The following is a 20,952-nucleotide window of genomic DNA, read 5'->3' as shown; positions in this document are numbered from 1 at the left end:
TGTACTGCTACGTTTGCCCATTCTAATGCTGATTAAATTAGTTGAAATTCGAGTTTCAGGAGAAAAGGTTCGGTTGAGAAGGGAATTTCGACCACATTTATTGTTTCAGGAAATTCTTTGGGAATTAGTTTGTTCTTCATGAGCTATAATACAATCTTATTGCAGATCTTCAATTGAATGACCGGTGAGCCATGGTATTTTGGTTTCTTTTGTTTATTTATTATTTATTTTTCCTTCTTTTTTCTCTTCTTTGTTTGTATGTTATGACATATGATTGAAAAAGGTACATAATTATTCACCGGTATTTCAGATGGACTATATTTTGGTTTGTTCTGATTTTATTATCCCCCTACTCTCTCTACGTCTTCTCTTTCTCTCTCTCTCTCTCTCTCTCTCTCCCTCTCTCTTTCGTAACAGTGTTGACCTATTTGCATACATTTATTCCTGAAACAGGGAACGTTTGTCGCCACAATAGATGGCTCCTTTGTTGATGCCATACCGACATAGACATATTTGCCCATTCTATACTTCTTTTACGGTATAATTTAACTTGAGCATGACCCTCCCTTCCCCATGGTTATCATTATTACCGGTTTTATTTAAAGTTTGTTTGAACATTAAATCTTTCACCATAATAGCTTTTCCACTTTTGTATCTTTGTATATATTATGTATGTGTGTGTGTGTGCGTGTGCTTGCACGCTCAAGTGTGTGGATATGTTTTTGTGTGAGGAGGGGTGTCAATAAAGAGCTTAGAGCTCTGTCAGCTTTGAAATGTGCTCGCATTCTATTTCAATTTCGAACTTCATAAATGTTTGTTTATGTATTACGCTTTCCATGAGACATGATTTAGTCGTTAAAATTTAATCAGTCAGAGTCGAACTATGTGTACTATAGACCGAGCAGGTGGTCGAGCTGGTGGCTGATGACGTCATCGATGAAGGGTGTTGATTTAATCCGATCAGGACAATGAGCGAATGTTGGTAGACATTGTTTAGTTGCACCTGGCCGATGGGGAATGCTGTGAGCACGGTGTGAACTATGTTGTCAGATCACGGTTTAATGATTTCATAAGGTCGTTCAACTGCTGTATGTCCAATGTTGTCATCTTTCTCTCCTTGTCATCCCTCTCTTTTAAATCACATTTCAAAACAATTCGATGATTTGAGAACATCAGATACACAGATGGGAGTTAGCTAATGATTAAACTCCACTTGATAACAAATAGTGCATTTTGAATAAAATGAGCAGAGCTGAATCCTTTGGGAATGTCGGAGTCTTATCGACAAAAACCTAGACAAGATCAATAGATGTGCACTCTCGATATCAACGGAAAATCAGTCTTGTTATTTTTTTTGTATAATAATTGTTTTAAAGCATTTGGCATCGCCTGTGCTTGGGAGACTAAAAGCAAACTGAATCACCATCGGGTCTCTCCTCCTTGTATAACTAATAGGCTGGTTTAAAAACATATTCAAATTGTATGCATAATTTTTAAATACAGGTTGTTCTTGACCGCATGAAAGCTTGCCCAATGCTTGTCCGACATAGCAACAAGTAATGTATGTAGAATGGATTACAAGTATTGTAGTCCATTCATTAATAACAGTTTAATGGAATTACTCGTCACTAGGTCCACATGAAAGAAAGAAAGATCCATAAATTTGAATATGTTAGTAAACCGGTGTATTTAAGAATTTGCTGTTGGACGGTGGACCACTACACCCGAGTTCCTCCTCACTCTACTATTTTGTTTTATTTATAAGTTAATTTAACCTAATTCTGACTTTTATTGTTTTTTTCTTCAGATTCTGATGTTCTGGCGGTAAGAGAGACGGGACATCAATCCCAATGAGACGAAAGAGAAATGCATCCACCGATAAGTCGGAGGTAAGATAAGATAAGATTTTATTTGACTCTATCGACCCCCTTCAGGGGTATGAGAGCACAACATATTTACAACACAATACAGAAAGATATGTAAAACAAAGAAAGATATGATGATAAAATACATAGACATGATATATACATTTTTATATTACTAAAACACAATAAACATGAGCCAAACACTAATCATACACTATATAGTTTAAAGTAAGTGGTTACTATTCTGTGCCTAACCCCATCCTACTGTATGTCTGTCTGCCCCACTCTCTCTTTCTCTCTCTCTCTCTCTCTCTTTCCATCCATCTCTCCATCTCTCTTTCTCTTCCTTTCTGTCTCTCTTTCTATCTCTTTATCCCTCTCTTTCTCTCTCTCTCTCTCTCTCTCTCGTTACCCCTTCCCCCTCTCTCTCTTCCACTCTTTCTCTCGACCCTACCCCCTTCATCTCTTTCTACCCTCTCCCATTCTTTACTTTGTCCTCTCTCCCCCCCCCCCCCCCCCCCCTCTCTCTCTCTCTCTCTTTATGTATTGCCTTTTCTAGTGTCACTCCGTCAGGACAGGGAGGTGAAAGAAAAGGAGGCGAAACTCTTGTAATTTATTCAAACGCATTCTTGAGTTCTGAAGCGTAACAATGGGATGTGTAACATTCCACTTGGCTTTGAAGTTCCATGCTCCGAACCGCGCTTCCACTGCGGGGACTTTCGGAAGCCAGGCACCAGTTTTACATTTATTACAAAATATTAAATTACCGGCAAAATTTCAGTGTAAATCAAAAACTTTATATGGGGATTTTATTGGGAATAGTGCATCAAACAAATTTTCAAATTTAGAACTCCGTCCTTCCTTTAATTTGTGTGCCAGAGCTGGTAAAAGAAAAATTACATCTTGTCAAAAACTCAATATTTTAGGATGATGCGCTAATTTGTGCATGCTTTAATGTCCCGTTATTTGATCCATGATTTACAATCTTCAATAACATTAAGTTTGCTAATGCGTGTTTTCGCGTGTTTTTTGTATTTTTCAAGTTTAAAAAAGGATGAAAGTACACAAGTTTGTGTTCGCTTGTTCTACTCTTTACACATTCAACAATGGATGACAAATCATTGGAAGGGACAGCGAACAGTTGCAGTGATACCATTTTCTGATGTAGGAATTCTAACTCCTGAAATTTCATGCGCTCTTTTATCTCACCACCTGGTCAACAGTTGCTGATTAGCGCATAACTTTTCGGCGGCTTGGAGCATGGGGTCAAAGGAGAGCGGCTTGATTCCAGTCCTTCTCTATCACGTCCCTGGTCAGGACGAAGGTCTAACCGGGGTAACAAAATACATTTCCCTATTCAAATGTTGGCCTGGTAAAACTTTTGATAACATTGTTAAACTCTACATTTCCTTCCATACCAAGCAGCTTTTCAGAGTAATCCCACTGGCAGATTGTGGAATTTGTTTAGAAAAGGTTTCATCGCTTTTCATCTATGTTTCGTGATCCTTCTATCTATATATAGAATTTGTTTTGAATAAATCATAGTGATGATATTAATTATGACGGTGATCTAGCTGTTTCTATGTCTGTGAATACATTCTCATGCATTGTCTTTCTATAGGTGCTACGGCTTACGTCAGATGAGATCAATCATAAGAAGCTGCGTGTTCGTCAGCTTCATAAGTTCACTATCCTTCATTACTCGCCCTTTAAGGCAGTGTGGGATTGGTTTATACTTCTCCTCGTAGTCTACACAGCTATCTTTACTCCATACTCAGCAGCCTTCCTACTCAAAAATGACGAAAATAAGGTAAGTACAATCAAACCTGTCTACAGCGACCGCCTATAAAGGAAACGCAAAAAAGTAGTCTCTGTAGACAGGTGGTCTTTGTAGACAGGGTCATTTAGTAGATGTTTCAATGAGAAACCATTTTCAAGGGAAACAAAAACTGTGGTATTTGTATACAGGTGGTCGCTAATTAAAGTGGGGTTGACTGTATTACGACTATTCTTTTAGTTTTCAATTTTGCTATACACTATCTGAAACTCTGTTTTCGATGGCTTGTATGACAGAAATTTTTCGTCATAATGTTATTAGTAAAAATGATGAACAAGACAATATCATCCGTGCTGAAGGTATAGCTAGCCCTAAAATCGTTGATGGAAGATTAGTTATGTGCGATGAAAGACCTACATATACAGTACAAAAATACAGACACAGACATTATAAAGCAACAATACGGGCTAGTTTGAAACCTTTCTTGAGAATGAAATAAGAACAATGAAGTCTTCAAGACACGAAAATCAAAGATTGAACAATTATGGTCAGTCCAAGTAGTTTAAATAATAGATTTGCACAACAACAACGTGGATTGATACGATCGACGTGCTTTTAATGCACTGCCTTGAATGGACGTCACACGTATCACTCCACGCAAATCTAAAAGTCCCTAATGTGTTCATCAACACCAGTTTATTTACTTATTCAAATGTATGGATGTTTCTTTCCAAGGACCAAGTAACGAGTTTTGTCATCAACCTGTTATTCATGAATGAACTACAATAGGCTCGGAATCCAGTCTGCATACATTGTTGTTGCTGTGTCGGGCAAACGTTGAAGAGCTTTCGAGTAATCAAGGGTAACCTTCGTTTAAAGAGTATATGTATACAATTTGAATATGTTAGTAAACTTCCCGTTTCCTCACTCATTTCCTTTTCTCTGTCTCTCACTCTTTCTCTCTCTCTATCTCTCTCTCTCTCTCCCTCTCTCTCTCTCTCTCTCTCTCTCTCTCTCCCTCTCCTCTTCCTCCTCTTTCTTTCCTCTATCTCCTACAGGCCAAGCTTAACAAGGATGCTGATACACGAGACGGCGACAGTCTCTCACAGAGTTACACCCAACCCTTGGTATTCATCGACATGGTGGTCGACGTCATGTTCATCGTCGATATCTTCATCAACTTTAGAACCACCTTCCTCGACGACTCCCTGGGCGAAGTCATCTCAAACCCGTCGAAGATAGCCAAGCATTATCTGAAGGGATGGTTCGTGATCGACGTCATGGCCGCCATTCCGTTCGATCTCCTTCTCTTCTCCGTGGCAGCGGATGAGGTCAGTGTATCTCCCGAACGGCCTGTCGTTCTTCCTAGAATTATTTCCAAATTTTAAAAACGGTGATATTTAATGCCATGTTGAATAACGATGAAGATGACGACATTGCTAAAGATAATGATTATGAAGATGATGATGGTGATGATGATGTTAATGGTGATAATGATGATGGTGATGGTAATAATGATGATGGTGGTGATGATGATCATGATGATGGTGATAGTGATGATAGTGATGTTGATGATGATGATGATGATGATAGAGATGATGATGATGATCATCATCATGGTGATGATGAGGATGACGATGGTGATAATGATTATCATACATGATTACGCTGGTATAGTGAGGTTGCAGGTGGTGATAATGATAGAAACGGTAATTGTAGTGGGGGTCACGGTAGTGATGATCATGATCATGTCGATTTTTTTTTTGTATTGCGGAAAGTGATGCTATCGTTTATAGTGAAGATACCGTTTACTCTTTCTAATCCATACTACGTCTGCAGTTGGTTCATGAAGATTGATGTTGTTGTTGTTGTTGTTGTTGTTGGTAATAGTTTAATGGCGTTCATTCAGTTTTGAAAATATACGCCATATCCTCAATTTTATAAGAAAATCAGTTATACATAAGAAAACTGAGAATAAAGATTTGTAATAATGTGATTACTTAAAGTTTGCTCATTCGTTAGACCAGTATTCTCAGCTAGTTGATGATGGCGATGATGATAATGATGATGATGATGATGATGATGATGATGATGATAATGATGATAATGATGATAATGATGATAATGATGATAATGGTGATGATGATGATGATGGTGATGATGATGATGATGATGATGTCATGGGTGTCGATCCGTAACTGATACCTATTCATCAGGGGGGGGGGATGATCTATTCATCCCCCCCCCCTGATGAATAGGTATTACGTAAGTATCGACACCCATGGTCATGGTAATAATGATAACTTTAATTAATACTTACAATTAAAACTCTTACCTATACCACAGAAAACGACGTCAGCAATGAGTTTATTAAAGACAGCTCGATTGTTGAGATTACTTCGTGTTGCTCGTCGTCTAGATCAGTATTCTCAGTTTGCTCCAGCCGTCGTGTGCCTACTCATGTGTGCCTTCACCCTGGTCTCTCATTGGATGGCTTGTATATGGTACGCTATCGGGGAACAACAAAGACCAGAAATACAGTATGGCTGGCTAGACATGTTAGCGCAAGATTTATTTACTCCGTATACGGTAAGCCATATTTCATGAAATATAATAATCAATTTTCGACTAAATATTATTTATAAAAAGAACATGGAGAGCAAATTCAGGTATTCTTATGACATTCACAAAGTATATACACAGTAGTATAGAAAATGGCAAAAAGTCCATTTTCAAAGTTGACCTTTGTTCTTGAAGTACTGTACTTACTATCACAATATCCGCAATACTATTCCATTTTAATACTTAGAAACGTCTTAGTTATTTTCATCAATTCTGCATTGCATGCTTGTGCATTTTCCTGCTAGAATTAAGGAGGAAGATGACAGGGAAAATGTCCTGCATGTTTCCTCAGGTTATTCTTTAAATTCAAATGTGCAAGAAATGAAACAGGTGTGATAATAAAATATGACAAGGAAAAGGCAGGTACGTCATGACTGCCGAGATGACTAGCATGCTTGTCAAAACATTCAACCACTCTAGAGAATGACAGTGTGAATGCACCCATGCTGAGACTCCCTGTAATAACACATTCACACAGTCTGAGCCTGGGGGGAGTGACTAAAGCGTAAAGCAGTTATTAAATTCTAACACCTCCCAGGGTACTATTGCCCTGCTTGGCTCCTATTGGTCGGCTCTATATCACGTGGTTGCAACACGAATGAAATTAATTAACGCATGTTCCTTCTTATTTCTTGCCGGATTTCCCATATATTCATTAAAGGACCACTCTAAGTCGTTTCTCCTCACTCACGGTGGATGATGCAAATAAATTGATAAATGTTAAGAACAAACAACATATTGCTGATATACTGACTCATATGGAAGAGAACGGCAATGCATGTAGACGAAGTTCATTTGAATAAAACTAGTGTCACATGTTCCCTTTGCGAATAGGCCACGACGTTTTGATTATATATCCTTTGAACATGACGGACAAAGTAAGAGGACAAAATATACAGTTCCCCATTCTACCCTCAACAATTGCTGTGGTAGACAAAGGAACATCCCTTCACTGCTATTATGTAAAAATGTGTAGAAAAGGTGAATGTGCATGTGACACCTGTTCTACACATTTTTAAATAATAGCAGTGAAGGGATGTTCCTTTATCTACCACAGCAATTGTTGAGGGTAGAATGAGGAACTGTGTGTCCTTTTTCTTTGTCCGTCATATTCATAGTGTATATCTCTTTGTGTATATCTCTTTCCAAAATATACACTGTTTATAGCTGGTATGGAAACTACAACTCGTATGTAATTTGGTATATTAAAAAAAAGACCATTTGAGAGAAGTGAGTAGTTATCCTTGTATTTTTATTACGATTTTGATTATAAATGGAGGGGAGATATTTGTACTGTATAACTAGATTTAAAGCAGACATATTATGTACCGGACATGTTTCCTCTCTGTACTGTTTCTCTGTCTGTCTCTCTGTTCGTCCGTCTCTATCTCTCTCTCTCTCTCTCTCTCTCTCTCTGTCTATGTGCCTCTCTCTCTCTCTCTCTCTCTCTCTCTCTCTATATATATATATATATATATATCTCTCTCTCTCTCTCTCTCTCTCTCTCTCTGTCTGTCTGTGTGCCTCTCTCTCTCTCTCTCTCTCTCTCCCTCTCTATGTGCCTGTCTCTCTCTCTCTCTCTCTCTGTATCTTTTTGGTTTGTCTCTGCCAGCCCCCTGTCTGTGTCCCTGTCTGTGTCTATGTATGTCTCTCTGTCCGTCTCTCTGTCCGTCTCTCTGTCCGTTTCCCTGTCTACTCCTCTATCTATGTTTCTCTCTGTCCGTCTCTCTCTCTCTCTCTGCCTCTGTCTCTCTCCCTCTCTCTGAAGGTGTTGGCTGCTCGGAGGCATTCAATTTGTAGCTTTCCCACGACTCATATCCATCTTCTCATGGGAGGGTGACATTTACACTTAACAGGTCTATGAATTAAGACTAATCCTAGCTAGCGGGTTGGCATTACACCGTTCTGATATTTCATGCGCCATTAAATTAGTCTTGTTTATTAAGCCTCGGGTAAGATATTGTCTAACACCCTTTCTGGACGTGCAGTCTAGAGATACGTATTCAACTGAGTTCTGTATTTGACTGGATTACACCTTGGCTACATGTTTCATGTCACAAACTCTCAATGAGAACGTTATTTTCTGCTAACACTGGCTATGGGGAATATACAGTCATGTTTAGTTTATTAAACATCGCAAAGTTATTGAATATACAATTATGATCTCTCTCTCTCTCTCTCTCTCTCTCTCTTCATCCCAATATCTAATCTCTTTATCCTTAGTGTTTTTTCCCCATTTATATTTGTACACTATTGTCCATAAATTTGGAATAACTTTTTCGTATCTCTTTTCATGGAATGATTGAGTCAATAAGCTTTTTTTTTTATAGACAAACTTTATAGCTTTTCAGAACTTTAGAGATCAATGTCTATGAATCTGTAAAGTTCCGAGAACATGAAAACTTTATCTATCAAGAATATACTATATTGTCACAATGATTTCATGAAAAGAGTTACTAAATTAACTATTTCATTTGTATGGGTGACAAATTATTTCTCTGTAACTATCATCATACTTTCATTTGGCTAACATAGGTTTGTAATCTATTTCAATGTTTTTCATTTGTTTGATTAAACGCTTGTTTTTTTCTTCATGAATTTATCGATATGTTTTCTCTTGTACAGAATGCATCGACAGGTGGTCCGTCATTAAAAGATAAATACGTCTCATCTCTATACTTTACGTTAACCACACTAACCACGGTGGGGTTCGGTAATATAGCGCCCTCAACGGACGCAGAGAAATTATTCGCCATCTGTATGATGCTTATAGGATGTAAGTACAAAACCAAACTTCTGATCGGATTACATCATCCCTCCTCCTCCTCCTCCTCCTCCTCCTCCTCCTCCTCCTGCACAGATTTACTTGATTTCAAACCCATGATAGAGCTTTGAATTAACATACGTGTCCTATTTGTTTTACTGTTTCTTTGGTCTAGCAAACATGTCCAATCTAAACTTGCCGATCATTATGTTCACGACAAAGTGTGTAATTGATACGTCTAACCAAAAAAACAACAACACAGCAAAAGAAAATACATGATGAAATCACCCCCAAAATAGACAGAAAATTTAGTTCCACAATACATTTATTATTCATTTTCAAAACACCCTGTAAGAACTGCTTCTCCTTCTCCTATTTCTTTTCAGCCCTTATGTTCGCGTGTATCTTCGGGAACATGACGGCGATCATCGAGCGTCTCTACGCCGGTATATCCCGGTATCAGCAGCAGCTCAACCTGGTCAAAGAGTTCGTCAAGTTTCACAATGTACCCAATCCGTTACAGAGTCGACTCAAGGAGTATTTCAAACACGCTTGGGTTTATATGAACGGAAATGACTTCCATGAAGTCGCTGAGGTAAGCAGAGTTTTAAACTTTTTTCTGCGATTTTTTTTTTTACCACTTACTCACTAAATAGAAGTGTCGTAGTCGAGTGATTTAAGCACTTGACATGAAATGCAAAGGTCGTAGGTTCGTTCCCCGTCATTGCACTAATGTCCTTTGGCAAGGCATTTATCTACATTTGTCACTCTTTACCCAGGACAGAAATGGGGACCTGGTAGGATGGTGCAAGCCTTTGGGTTAGTAATTTCCATATACCCTCACGGTGACGATATCATAGAAATACTCCCCGGGAGTGGAGATAGTGCCCATTGTTAAACCGATGACCGGGGTAATAATGTCTGTAAATCGCCATTTTTGGATAACGCGACGTACTATGTGAAGTCGTTCATAAAGTAAATAGCATCTTAATTTATTTAAATTCTCTGAGGTGAGGTTACCTTTAACGTCTACCCTTTTCTTTCTTATTAATTTCAAAGGTTATGGCCGACTTTCCTGATTTTCTTCAAGCTGATATATCACTTCATTTAAATCGTAATCTTCTCAAAGAATCCAACGCATTTCGAGGCGTAAACCACGGATGTTTACGAGCGTTATCCATGAAATTCAAGGTAAGTTATAAATATTTTGAACTTTTATATGATTATGCCTTTCGACCCTCAAGTGTGATCATCTTTGTCCTTTCCAAATGGATCGGTTTACCAACATATTCAAATTCATGGATGTTTCTTTCCTGGGGACCTAGTGACGATGTGTTCCGTTAACCTGTTGTTAATGAATGAACTACAATTGTTGTATAATCCAGTCTGCATGCATTGCTTGTTGCTATGTCAAGCAAGCCTCGAGCAAGCTTTAGGGTTGTCAAAGACAACTTTTTATTAAACAGTATGTATACCATATGCATATGTTTGTAAACCGGTCTATGGACATAATATAATTATAGTATATTTGACTTAGTTTACATTATTTCTACTATTGTTATCTATTTGTTTGTACCTTTATTTGTATTTGATATCTATTAACCTCAAGTTTTGGTTGCAATAAAGAAATAAAAATAAACAAATAAATCACTATCACTTCTAACTGTATGTGTAAACGTAAATGCTACTATATTTTGTGACATTGTCTGTTGTCAATCGATAAAGAAATGATTCTCTTCTTTTGACAGAGGACCTGAGTGGGTGAATTTAATGTAACTTCTTTCATTTCCTACTGCGGAAATATAGATGACTAATATATTAATTTAATATGAAAAGCATTTCTTTTTCCAAATGAAGGACTTTACACTTGCTGCCCCATAACTAAGATGAATAAGTCAAGTCTGCCTTATCAAAGTTAGTTTTTTCGGGAAAGCTTAAAACAAAAACAAAAAGTTGGACAAGTTGACTATTAAAACTACGAATTGTGATAAGAAGACGGCAAAATATATTGGGTTTAGACTTCTTTATACACGTACGATACCAATATACAGGGTTACATCAAAGCGTAATGTAAGCCAAGTTGTATAAGATGTCTTCCAACTGAAGAACATAATTGGTGACTGTTAATTGATTTCATTCTTTCATTTCCTTGTTCTTCTTTATTTAGACAACGCACACAGCTCCTGGTGATATATTAATACACAAAGGCGACTCGTTGAATATCATGTACTTTATATCGAGAGGATCCCTGGAAATTTTACAGGGAAACCTTGTTTTAGCAATTTTAGGTAAGTATGAACGTAATCCTATTAGTAGTATCTTTCCTGTGCCTTGTGTATAATATTATTATGCAAGAGCACAAAAGCGTGATGTATCGAGCTGCAAAGTTTCAGGAATTAAAAAAAAAATCCATGTGCTTGCATGGACCGAATGTATGAACAAACAAACATTCGTCGACAAGATAATTACAGGCAAGAATGATTTGGTCGGGGACAATCGCATGAAAGTTGATGATGTTACTATATGTATCATACAACGTATGATTATAATATTATATGTTCAGCGCTACAAATACAGTACTTACCATTTTGCCCTTACTAAGCGCTTCCAATATTATAAAACTATCAGGGTGTTTATTCTCTCTCATATTTTTAAACTTAATCGATCGACAAGTTAAACACTATCATCACAACGTCAAAAAGGAAATTATATTTTCAAACAATTTGTGTTATCCCTTCTATTCATCAACCTTACAGGAAAGAACGATGTTGTAGGAGAGAATTTCTGTACGTGCGAGGATGTAGGGAGGTCAAAGGGCACCGTGAGGGCATTGACCTACTGTGACCTGGTGACCTTAGCAAGGGATGATCTGATGGATGTGATCAGGTCATATCCAGACTTCAAAGAACATTTTGCAGAGAAGGTTGAAATCACCATGGATATGCGAGATGTAAGTATGTGTATATCTGTGTATATATTGTACAATTGCAAACAATGGTTGTTTCAGATGTCAATAGGTAATTGTTGACAGCAGGGCCCAATCTTATAAAGAGTTGATATCAATCACAACTATGTACATACGAGATAGGAGTATGCAAACTTGCGATTGATTGGAGGATTGACTTCCGATTGATCCAAAACAATCGCAACTCTTTATAAGACGGGGCCCTGGACACACTAGGCGTTGTGGCGTGCGCCTGTAATCCAGCTATAAGTGGAAGTTACAAACTGATTCAGCCGAGGACCGCAGGTTCGAAACTGAGTCACGTCTTTCGGATGGTGACGTTTAAAGGTCGGTCCCCAGACGTAAATAATCTTATCTGATTGATACACGTCTGTAAAAACCCAATACACACACAAACACACACACGCACAAGCAGTCCTCGTAAGGAGAGTCTCATATAGGCCAATCACATTAGTTCGCTGATGTTCAGATGACATCAGTATCACTAATATATTAAAACACAAAAGTAATTTAACATTTCTGACACATGTAAAACAGAAATGTGTATAACTCACAGGCATGACAAGGTGGTAGTATGGAAGCGTCTACTTGTGTTTTGCTTGTTGTGAGTTCGCATTATTAACCGGGTACTGAGGCAAGATTATGCAAAAGGGATACACAATCTTAGGAATAGTTTGATAAGTTAGAAATACAAATTTTAAAAAAACATTCCAATTCCTTTTTAGACGGTGGGAGAGACATATGAACACAATGGGGCATAAATCGTCTGTTTGAAGACTGGAAAGCGTTAATTCTGTGTAAAATGATTAACGTTAACATACGATATTTCCTTTGTGTGGCAAACATGACGTTTGTCACATAAACCAAAGAGTTGTGTTGTAAAACCCTAATTCTACCACTGACTATCCCTTTGATAATCATCAATCCGACTTAAAAATAAAAGGACTCAGTAATGTCTTCCGAGATATCATTAAAGGATTAAAAGGATCGTTTAACAATGTTAAATCTGAAATGCAAGACCGTTAGTGTTATATGTGTCTGTGATATGGTGTACTATTGAAGCCCTGACAAAATTGCGCTTGAAAATGATCATGAAGTGCCTCAAAAAAGTAAAAATCTTTGAGTGACCGGTTTTACCATACTCATTTTTCCCAGTAAACTGTAGTGTTATAGAAACCGTTAGGAAAACGAAAAATTGAAATTTCGATATCCAATCATAAAAATATTGACAATCAGACAGGCGATCGGTTTGTAAAAGTAATGGGATTCTTGAATTACCTAAAGTTTATAATTATAATTGCAGCATGAGCTAAATCCAGGATTTTGTTTCAGAATCGGAAGCATATACCGAGTCACTTTAATATTCTCAATTGCCATTTGTCCGTTATACAGTATGATCCATCTGAGAGAAGACCCTCGGCGGTTCCTGAGAAAGACATTGAGGCTGACAAGACAACAACACCTCCAAAGAAAACTTCAAGTACACGAAACAACTTGTCAGTTAGCAATACCAGGTTAACTATAACACCTATGCAAAGCTCTGAGAATCTTCAGACTATCTATCGCGCTACATCACCCAGTACTAGGAGACGCTTCAGGAAACGAAGTGAGAAGTCAAGGTCACAGTCACAAGGTAAGAATTTGTATGAAGAGTTTAATTCCAAAAGGAGCTTAATCTACTTTTGATGAAAATTGACTTATTGATATCAGAACATAGTTTACTGCAGTAGCCGTCTTGCAACAAAACTATTTACCTAAATTTGGGAGCAATTATGAAAAATGCACCTTCTAACATCACTTTACCACAGACGCCTGTACAAAATCTGGTAATTTTTTTTTTTTTCACTTAAGTTAGAAAAATAGATTTAGCTCCTTTTGGAATTTAACTCTTCATATACTTCTGATAACCCAGGTAAGCCTCATCAACATCAGTGCTGTTTTCCCAGAGGGCCCTGCAATTGAGGCCCTGCAATTAAGGCCCTGCAATTAAGGCCCTACTATTAAGACCCTGCAATTAAGGCCGTGCAATTATGGCCCTGCGATTATGGCCCTTCAATTATAGTCCTGCAATTATGGCCCTTCAATTATAGTCCTGCAATTATGGCCCTTCAATTTTGGCCCTGCAATTATGGCCCTTCAATTATAGTCCTGCAATTATGGCCCTGCAAGTATGACCCTGCAATTATGTCCCTGCAATTATGGCCCTGCAATTATGGCCCTGCAATTATGGCCTGCAATTATGGCCCTGCAACTATGGCCCTGCAATTAGGACCCTGCAATTATGGCCTGCAATTATGGCCCTGCAACTATGGCCCTGCAATTAGGACCCTGCAATTAAGGCCCTGCAATTAAGGCCCTGCAATTAAGGTCCTGAAATTAAGGCCCTGCAATTATGGCCCCACAATTATGGCCCTGCAATTATGGCCCTGCAATTATGGCCCTTCAATTACCGCATCAATTTTGCCAAGCATCAATTAACACCTGGATAGAGAGTGGTACATGTGGTTTAATATATTACTCACATTCTGATTAGATTTACACAAGGGTGTTTGGTGGATATCAAAGAGCAAAACACATTTTATGTTTGGGACATAATAATAGGGTGGGGGGGGGGTCTAAATTGAGAGGTCCAATCAACTGTAATCATTCCAATCTGTAAATTATCGGAAACAAGATACATTTGAACAACTTGAATCTGACTGGAGTAGATTAGACTACCAACTTGAAATTACTCAATCAGGGGCCCTCGTTTCGTTACATGTTTCCATTTTGCAACGGTTATTAGTTCGCAATCCTACTTCATTCAACGTGCTCCTATAGGATTGAGAATTTTATTTGAATCATCGACCTGTCTGCAGTAGACGAGTAGGGGAATACGATATTGTATTTAGTCCTTACTGTAACTCATGTAATTCTATCCCTAAATCTCAACCTTTGCAGAATCTTCCAAGCGTACCACAGTCGACATCGAGATGAATCGACTGAACGCTGACGATGACGAGGAGGAAGACGAAGGCGAAGATGCTCCAATGATTCCTAAACACACCAGCAGTCCTCGTGCTCCACAAAAACGTGAATCCATTCCTCATAGCCCTCTGAAAGAGACTCAGTATATGGCAGCATCAGAACCACAACTTGCTGAGACAAAACAGAGAGGGCGTGTGTCAGGCGGGCTGGGGATTAGAGGAACGCCAGAGGGTGCTCCAACTAGTTCATCAACAGGACAAATTGCACCCTCAGCGGTACATATTGTGGATGCGAACAAACTTGTGTGTGATAGAGCAGTGCATAACAAAATAGATGAGCTTTACCTGCAGCTGGATAATATTGAGAGAAGTTTTGATGAGAAGAGGAACGAGATCATCGATGTTTTGTTGAAAGAACAAAAGCAGAAAGAAATGGCGGTGATTGCACAAACCATGCAACAAGATGCCCAAACATTGCTTCATAATATCATGCCGTCCACCAATACCAATCAACAGATTCCCAGTGTGTCGAATCGTGTCCCTGCCACATTGGCATCTGTTATTACAGGAAACAATGGCACGTCCAACGATTTACATGATGTGGATAGACTCCTAAGCCAGCCGTTTCCAGGTGATCAACCGGTGGATGTTCCAGTCCTGCTACCGGAATCGAATTCCCATTCAATGCCTCGTCAACAATCCATGTATTCCTCAAACACGATGCCACGTGTCAAGAAATGCGAGCAACCGAGCGAGTCGTACACGGAAACACAGACATTACATCGGCAATCACGCTCTCCGCGTTCGGACAAGCGATCGTCGTCGACGCGGTCGCAACGTCCAAGCTCTGCATCCGGCCGTGTCTCTACAGCACATCGCTCTGTTTCTGGCCACAACCTTCAGGCTGCCTCATCGACTCCGTCTGTAAGCGGTAGGCTATCTACGGACACACCTGAAGATATATGGCTAGAACGAACGGATAATAGAAAGAAAAAGGATGACTCGATCATTTCGTCAACGTATTGCTAATAAATCGCACATAATTGTCATCCTAATCGTATGGTACATGTGTTTTTTCTAATACTCGTTTTGTTGCCACATGGTAAGATACTACGTAACAGCTGGCGATCCAAGGAGTATTAAATCTGCAACAATAATTATCTTATAAGTACGCACATTATTCACAATGTCTGTCCACGTGCTTGCTGCGTGGACAAGACATGTTTATTCACGTGCTTACATCGTGGACAAGACATGCGCAATGCATGATCCTTCGGTTCCTTCATGTGACCCGGAAGGAATACGAATGGAGGTTAGGCTGGAGAGGACCAATCAAAGAATGGGATTTGAAAACTCGCATCACGTGTTGAATTCATCACATGATCATGTGCCGAGTTTGTGCCGTTGATAAAATGGAGAATGACTACGTCTTTTCTTATTCATGGGTGGGATTTCTTAAGAATTCTGTGTTTCATCTACCGATGATAAATATAGTGTATTTACGCCATCATAACATGTATAAATCCGTACAATATTTTCATATTTTGATTCAAAGGTAAATATGTTTGACTGTAGTAGACCGAAGTTTTGTAGAAAATTATGGCAAAAGTGAAAATGAAAACTTTGACAACTAATCTGCCTAACTTGTCCTATGTGACGTTTATTTTTTAATGCGGTATCCGCTACGGAGTCCTGATACATGTTTATCCACGGCTTCTCACATGGATAGAAACGAAAATATACAAACTTTCGTTTACGCTTTAAGTCCCAAACTCGTTGTCTCAAAGGCTCAAATTTCCCACCGTGTCAAGATAATCCGAGATTTAAAAATAAAATGATTAGAAACCAAATAAGCTAAAAGTGCACTTGACAGAACAGTCGTTACATTTTTGCTTATTGAGGGATTTTCCAAAATCATAAAACAAAATATCAAACCTTAGTTGTAAGATATTCCAAAATCACAACTATTCTCTACTTTTGGAAAAGGGTCATTAAAATTTAATCATGATAAAATTCGAAAAGCTGGGACACTTAAAAGCATATTTTTCCTGTGTCACTTTATAGCATAATTAGGGACCCGTTTCACAAAGCCTTTTTTCAATGACAAACGACAAAAATCAGTGACAAATCTGCCGATAACCAATCAGAAGCAAGGATTTCACTAGCTTATAACAAAAATTGTAATTTGTCACTGATGACAAGTTTTGTGAAATGGGGCCCAGATATTCGGCAGAAATAAGCGAGTTTGTTTTTTAAAGTCAAAGCCAAATACAAACCATGTATATTGTCTTCCTTGTATCTCCTCTTGTTAAATATTATAAAAGCATGACAATTTTGTATCAGAGATGATTTTTTTTTGTATATGAAGTGACACGTGTTTCCTTTATGCAGAAACTATAGTGAAAAGTTAAATGATTTTCGGACTATTCATATTTATTCCCTTCTCTTTCTATTTCAGTTCCATCTCTATAATATTTCAATCTACACTAATATGCTTTTCTCTCTGAAAAATTTCGCATTCCGGGAAGGCATACAACATGTATACATGGGTTGTCGAATCCAATATTGTCACCAATCCTAATATATTATTAGACATTGTGGGCAATCGCGTCTGACGCATATGTTCAAATATGAATTACTGTATAAATGAAAGAGATTTATAAAGAGAGGAGAGAGTGCCAAAAAAGAAAGGTATATAGATGTGTTTATTGAATGTAGAAACGTGGAATCAGAAAGAAACTATACTTCCAGATTTGTATTAGACAAAAAAAGGTTTTAACAGTAATAGTTGTTAGAATATTAAGAATTAGAAAAGCTGTGAATCCCATTTTTGTATTTTATATATTTGTAAATATGTATGATATCAGAGTATGCACTCTTTATTGATTTAGTTATTATCTATATCACAAATTTGATTAGCTTGTTATCTGTACAATTATGAGCAAATTTTATCAGATTTTAAATCGAAAAAAGTGGTGTGTAAATCAAAAGAATTTTATACTGAGAGTTTTGAAAGATAACTATTTATATTCAGGTTTCATCTTACTCGCTTAAATGCAGGGGATTTGAGATCTACCTTTTAGTCATATTAGTCCTTGTTTACTTAGAGATGAACCCACTTAAAAATTGGATCCACTTTTCAACGAATGTCTTGAACCTGTTCGACCAGATATTTAAATGTACTTTATGCTGCTATTACGTACTACTTGATGATAATTTATTCTATTCATTTGATGAAACATGAAATATAATATGGTGACGTGTGATTAGAGTCGCCTGTTTTGGTCACGTGTTCTCAATCCTCTCAAAAGGGCTATATCTCTCCTTACGGGGTTTGAGATTACGGAGTGCTTGTTTATAGGTCAAATGGCATTGGAAGCATTGTTGTCGAAACACTTCCCATAACATAGGCATAATTTTGTATAGCATGGAAACAAACATTTGATGTTTTACGAGGGTAATGATGGTAACCATGGTAACTCAAGTTTTAATTTCAGATATGCACCTGATTATTTAAATACGCAGCTTTTACACAAATCTTTTTCACTTTATTAACGAATTATAGAACAAAGGGCGAAGAACAAAGATAATAGTCAAATATATAAATTATATTTATTGTAGATAATTACAGCTATATTTCCCCTATTTTTAATTTTCAGTCGATAACTCTCAAATCAGTATTATAATTCGCAAAATTTTCCTCTCTATTCATCCTTTTGAGAATATTTTGGAGAAAGTCATATCTTCGGGCTAATTCTGCATCCAGATTCACAGCTCGTACTAATTTCGTTTCCTTAAGGGTTTCCTTCCCTATCTTCAGGGGCGGAGTGGAACTGACATTCGGTTAGGGAATTTCGATACAATCAATAAGCCATCCCTTATTAATCAATTCTTTCAAAAATCGGATGGCAAGATGATTGTGAATGTCTGCGCTGTGCAGGACATGAGTGCAAAATGCTATACCAAAGATGTGTTACCTAATGCGAAATGAGTAGTACCTCGTGCTATGCTTTTTAATTTACCTTTCTGATTTGATAATGAATCCACTTAATTCATATTTCACAGTCTTATATAAAATTGTTATATGCCCTGGATTTCAAAATCGACCCTAACTTCTGCTGCAAAGCAACCCGTGTCTTGTCGTAGGCGATTCACTTGAATCCATGGCTTCCTGGCGTGGTTGCTGTCAGAATGCTGAGAGGACAAAGCTTTAAAATATTGGTTGAGCCTCTCAGGGCTAACTGATCCTGTGGCACCAGCTTCCTAAAGGTTCTCCACATAATGGGCGCAGAATCCCTCTTGAGCGCTGCATGGGACTGGTATATGGGACTGGTTTATTGTGATAGATAGTGGATAGAACCCGCAGCCAATGGTTAATATTTTTTAAGTTTTAGAACCCAATCTAATATTAATTCCCCTGTCGTAATTAAGTCCACTCTATATTACTGTCTTTGTCTTTCAATGTTAAATTTTCCCTCCTTAAGTTGTTACAAATTCCTTTATTTCCACTTTCGGCGTTTCTAATTGCTTTTGTGTTTGAGCAAGATTTTATGATTCAATGATTGTACAATATTTTTTCTTCAAAAATGCATATTTTGTATATATTTTGGTTTGCATTTGTAAATTATGATTGATTTTATTAATTCTGTATATGATTACTAGTGTTTGTTTTTCTTTGATTTGATTTTTTTTCTTTTGATTTGGTTTTATTTGCTGTGTATTAATACAGACTGTCAGATCCTACTAATTTGGAGGGACTATAGTATCTAATTAGAACCCTTCTTGTTGTTACAAGTTACGCTGGTATTACGTTGTGAAACCTCGTCATGTCATGACGTCAGGTTAACCGAAATTAAGGGGGCGGGGGCAACGATATCTACATCTACAACATAACATCATGCTGGCAAATAGTAATACTCATTTTAAGGCCTGGTTCATAAATGACGCGATAAAACCGCGGCGGTTTTTTAATAATGACGTAACTTTTAATACGCTTTATGTTTCTGTATCTTATAACACAGTGCTGAGTGAAAACCAATACGCCATCATACGTCATAAATGAACGAGCCTTAAGGCAGGTGAAATGGAGAGGGAGATATCTGTGTTTAACAGACTTCTTTACGCTTCATCATTAATAATAACAGTAGTTCCCTATTTGATCTTTGCTCATTTATTTCTGCTTTTAATTTGTAATAAGGAGGTTGGATTTTGTTGATGACTTATAACGACACTCTTGCAGTGTTTTCACTCTCATATCCTGTAATTAAATTTTCCATAGAAGAATCTATAAAATATATAGCTGTTTCTTTATTCCAATATAGCACAAAGCTAATGTAATACCTGCTAGAATGTTGGAATCCAAATACTACTATAGGGTATAAAAATACAAAATAGCTATTTTATTGTATCTCTACGTAACAAGCAAACCATTTATTTGAGGATTTGTGGATATTTATGAGTTGTTCTATGTTCACTTTCCCTTCATTTTCCTTCATACTATGTTAACAACACCCTCTCCCTGAAAGCATTCACCAAAATACTAATAACAGTTACGCATTTCATTCCTAAAAAGGTTGTCAACTGTTGCATTCGATCGTAATACAGAGAGCGCCATCTACTGTTGTAATTGCATAATGATCTTTGGCGTATTGTGTATTCCATCGAATTCCAACTCTATATTTGATTTAAATGGTGCAGTTTTCATTGTTGTAAGTGCAACGAATAAGAAACAATGATGTATTTACCAAACTTCGAACAGGGTTCTGAAATTGTACACTTTTTAAATTACTTGCGACACTTTACAATAAAAGATTTTGACAAAATGAAGAAAGATTTTGTAATTCTTAGAGTATTTTCCTACCTCGTAAACATAAAGCATTTATTCTTGTCCAATGTTTCACGTCATGAGTATGTACGCATGATTGTAATCATCACCATATCCTTAATGCTGACTACTGAAATGAAACTCATCCCGGGTGGACAGTTTGACAAGA

The 20,952-nt window shown here is 37.5% G+C and overlaps 1 protein-coding gene across 1 annotated transcript; it reads left to right on the top strand.

Moving 5' to 3' along the window:
• The first annotated feature begins 1,802 nt into the window (after positions 1–1,802).
• On the top strand, positions 1,803–19,992 carry LOC585010 (potassium voltage-gated channel unc-103). Its single transcript, XM_030978441.1, has 11 exons — positions 1,803–1,889; positions 3,487–3,675; positions 4,701–4,973; positions 5,989–6,231; positions 8,890–9,040; positions 9,415–9,623; positions 10,088–10,219; positions 11,196–11,316; positions 11,785–11,978; positions 13,386–13,626; positions 14,934–19,992. The coding sequence occupies exons 1-11, from the start codon at positions 1,851–1,853 to the stop codon at positions 15,986–15,988; spliced, it is 2,847 nt and encodes a 948-aa protein (XP_030834301.1). The 5' UTR covers positions 1,803–1,850; the 3' UTR covers positions 15,989–19,992.
• Positions 19,993–20,952: the final 960 nt, after the last annotated feature.

Source organism: Strongylocentrotus purpuratus, unplaced genomic scaffold (assembly GCF_000002235.5).
Source record: "Strongylocentrotus purpuratus isolate Spur 01 unplaced genomic scaffold, Spur_5.0 spur5_scaffold_1, whole genome shotgun sequence".
In the NCBI taxonomy this organism is placed as follows: Eukaryota; Metazoa; Echinodermata; class Echinoidea; order Camarodonta; family Strongylocentrotidae; genus Strongylocentrotus; species Strongylocentrotus purpuratus.
The sequence above is the reverse complement of the archived record's forward strand: the minus strand, read 5'-3'. Positions and strand labels throughout refer to the sequence as shown.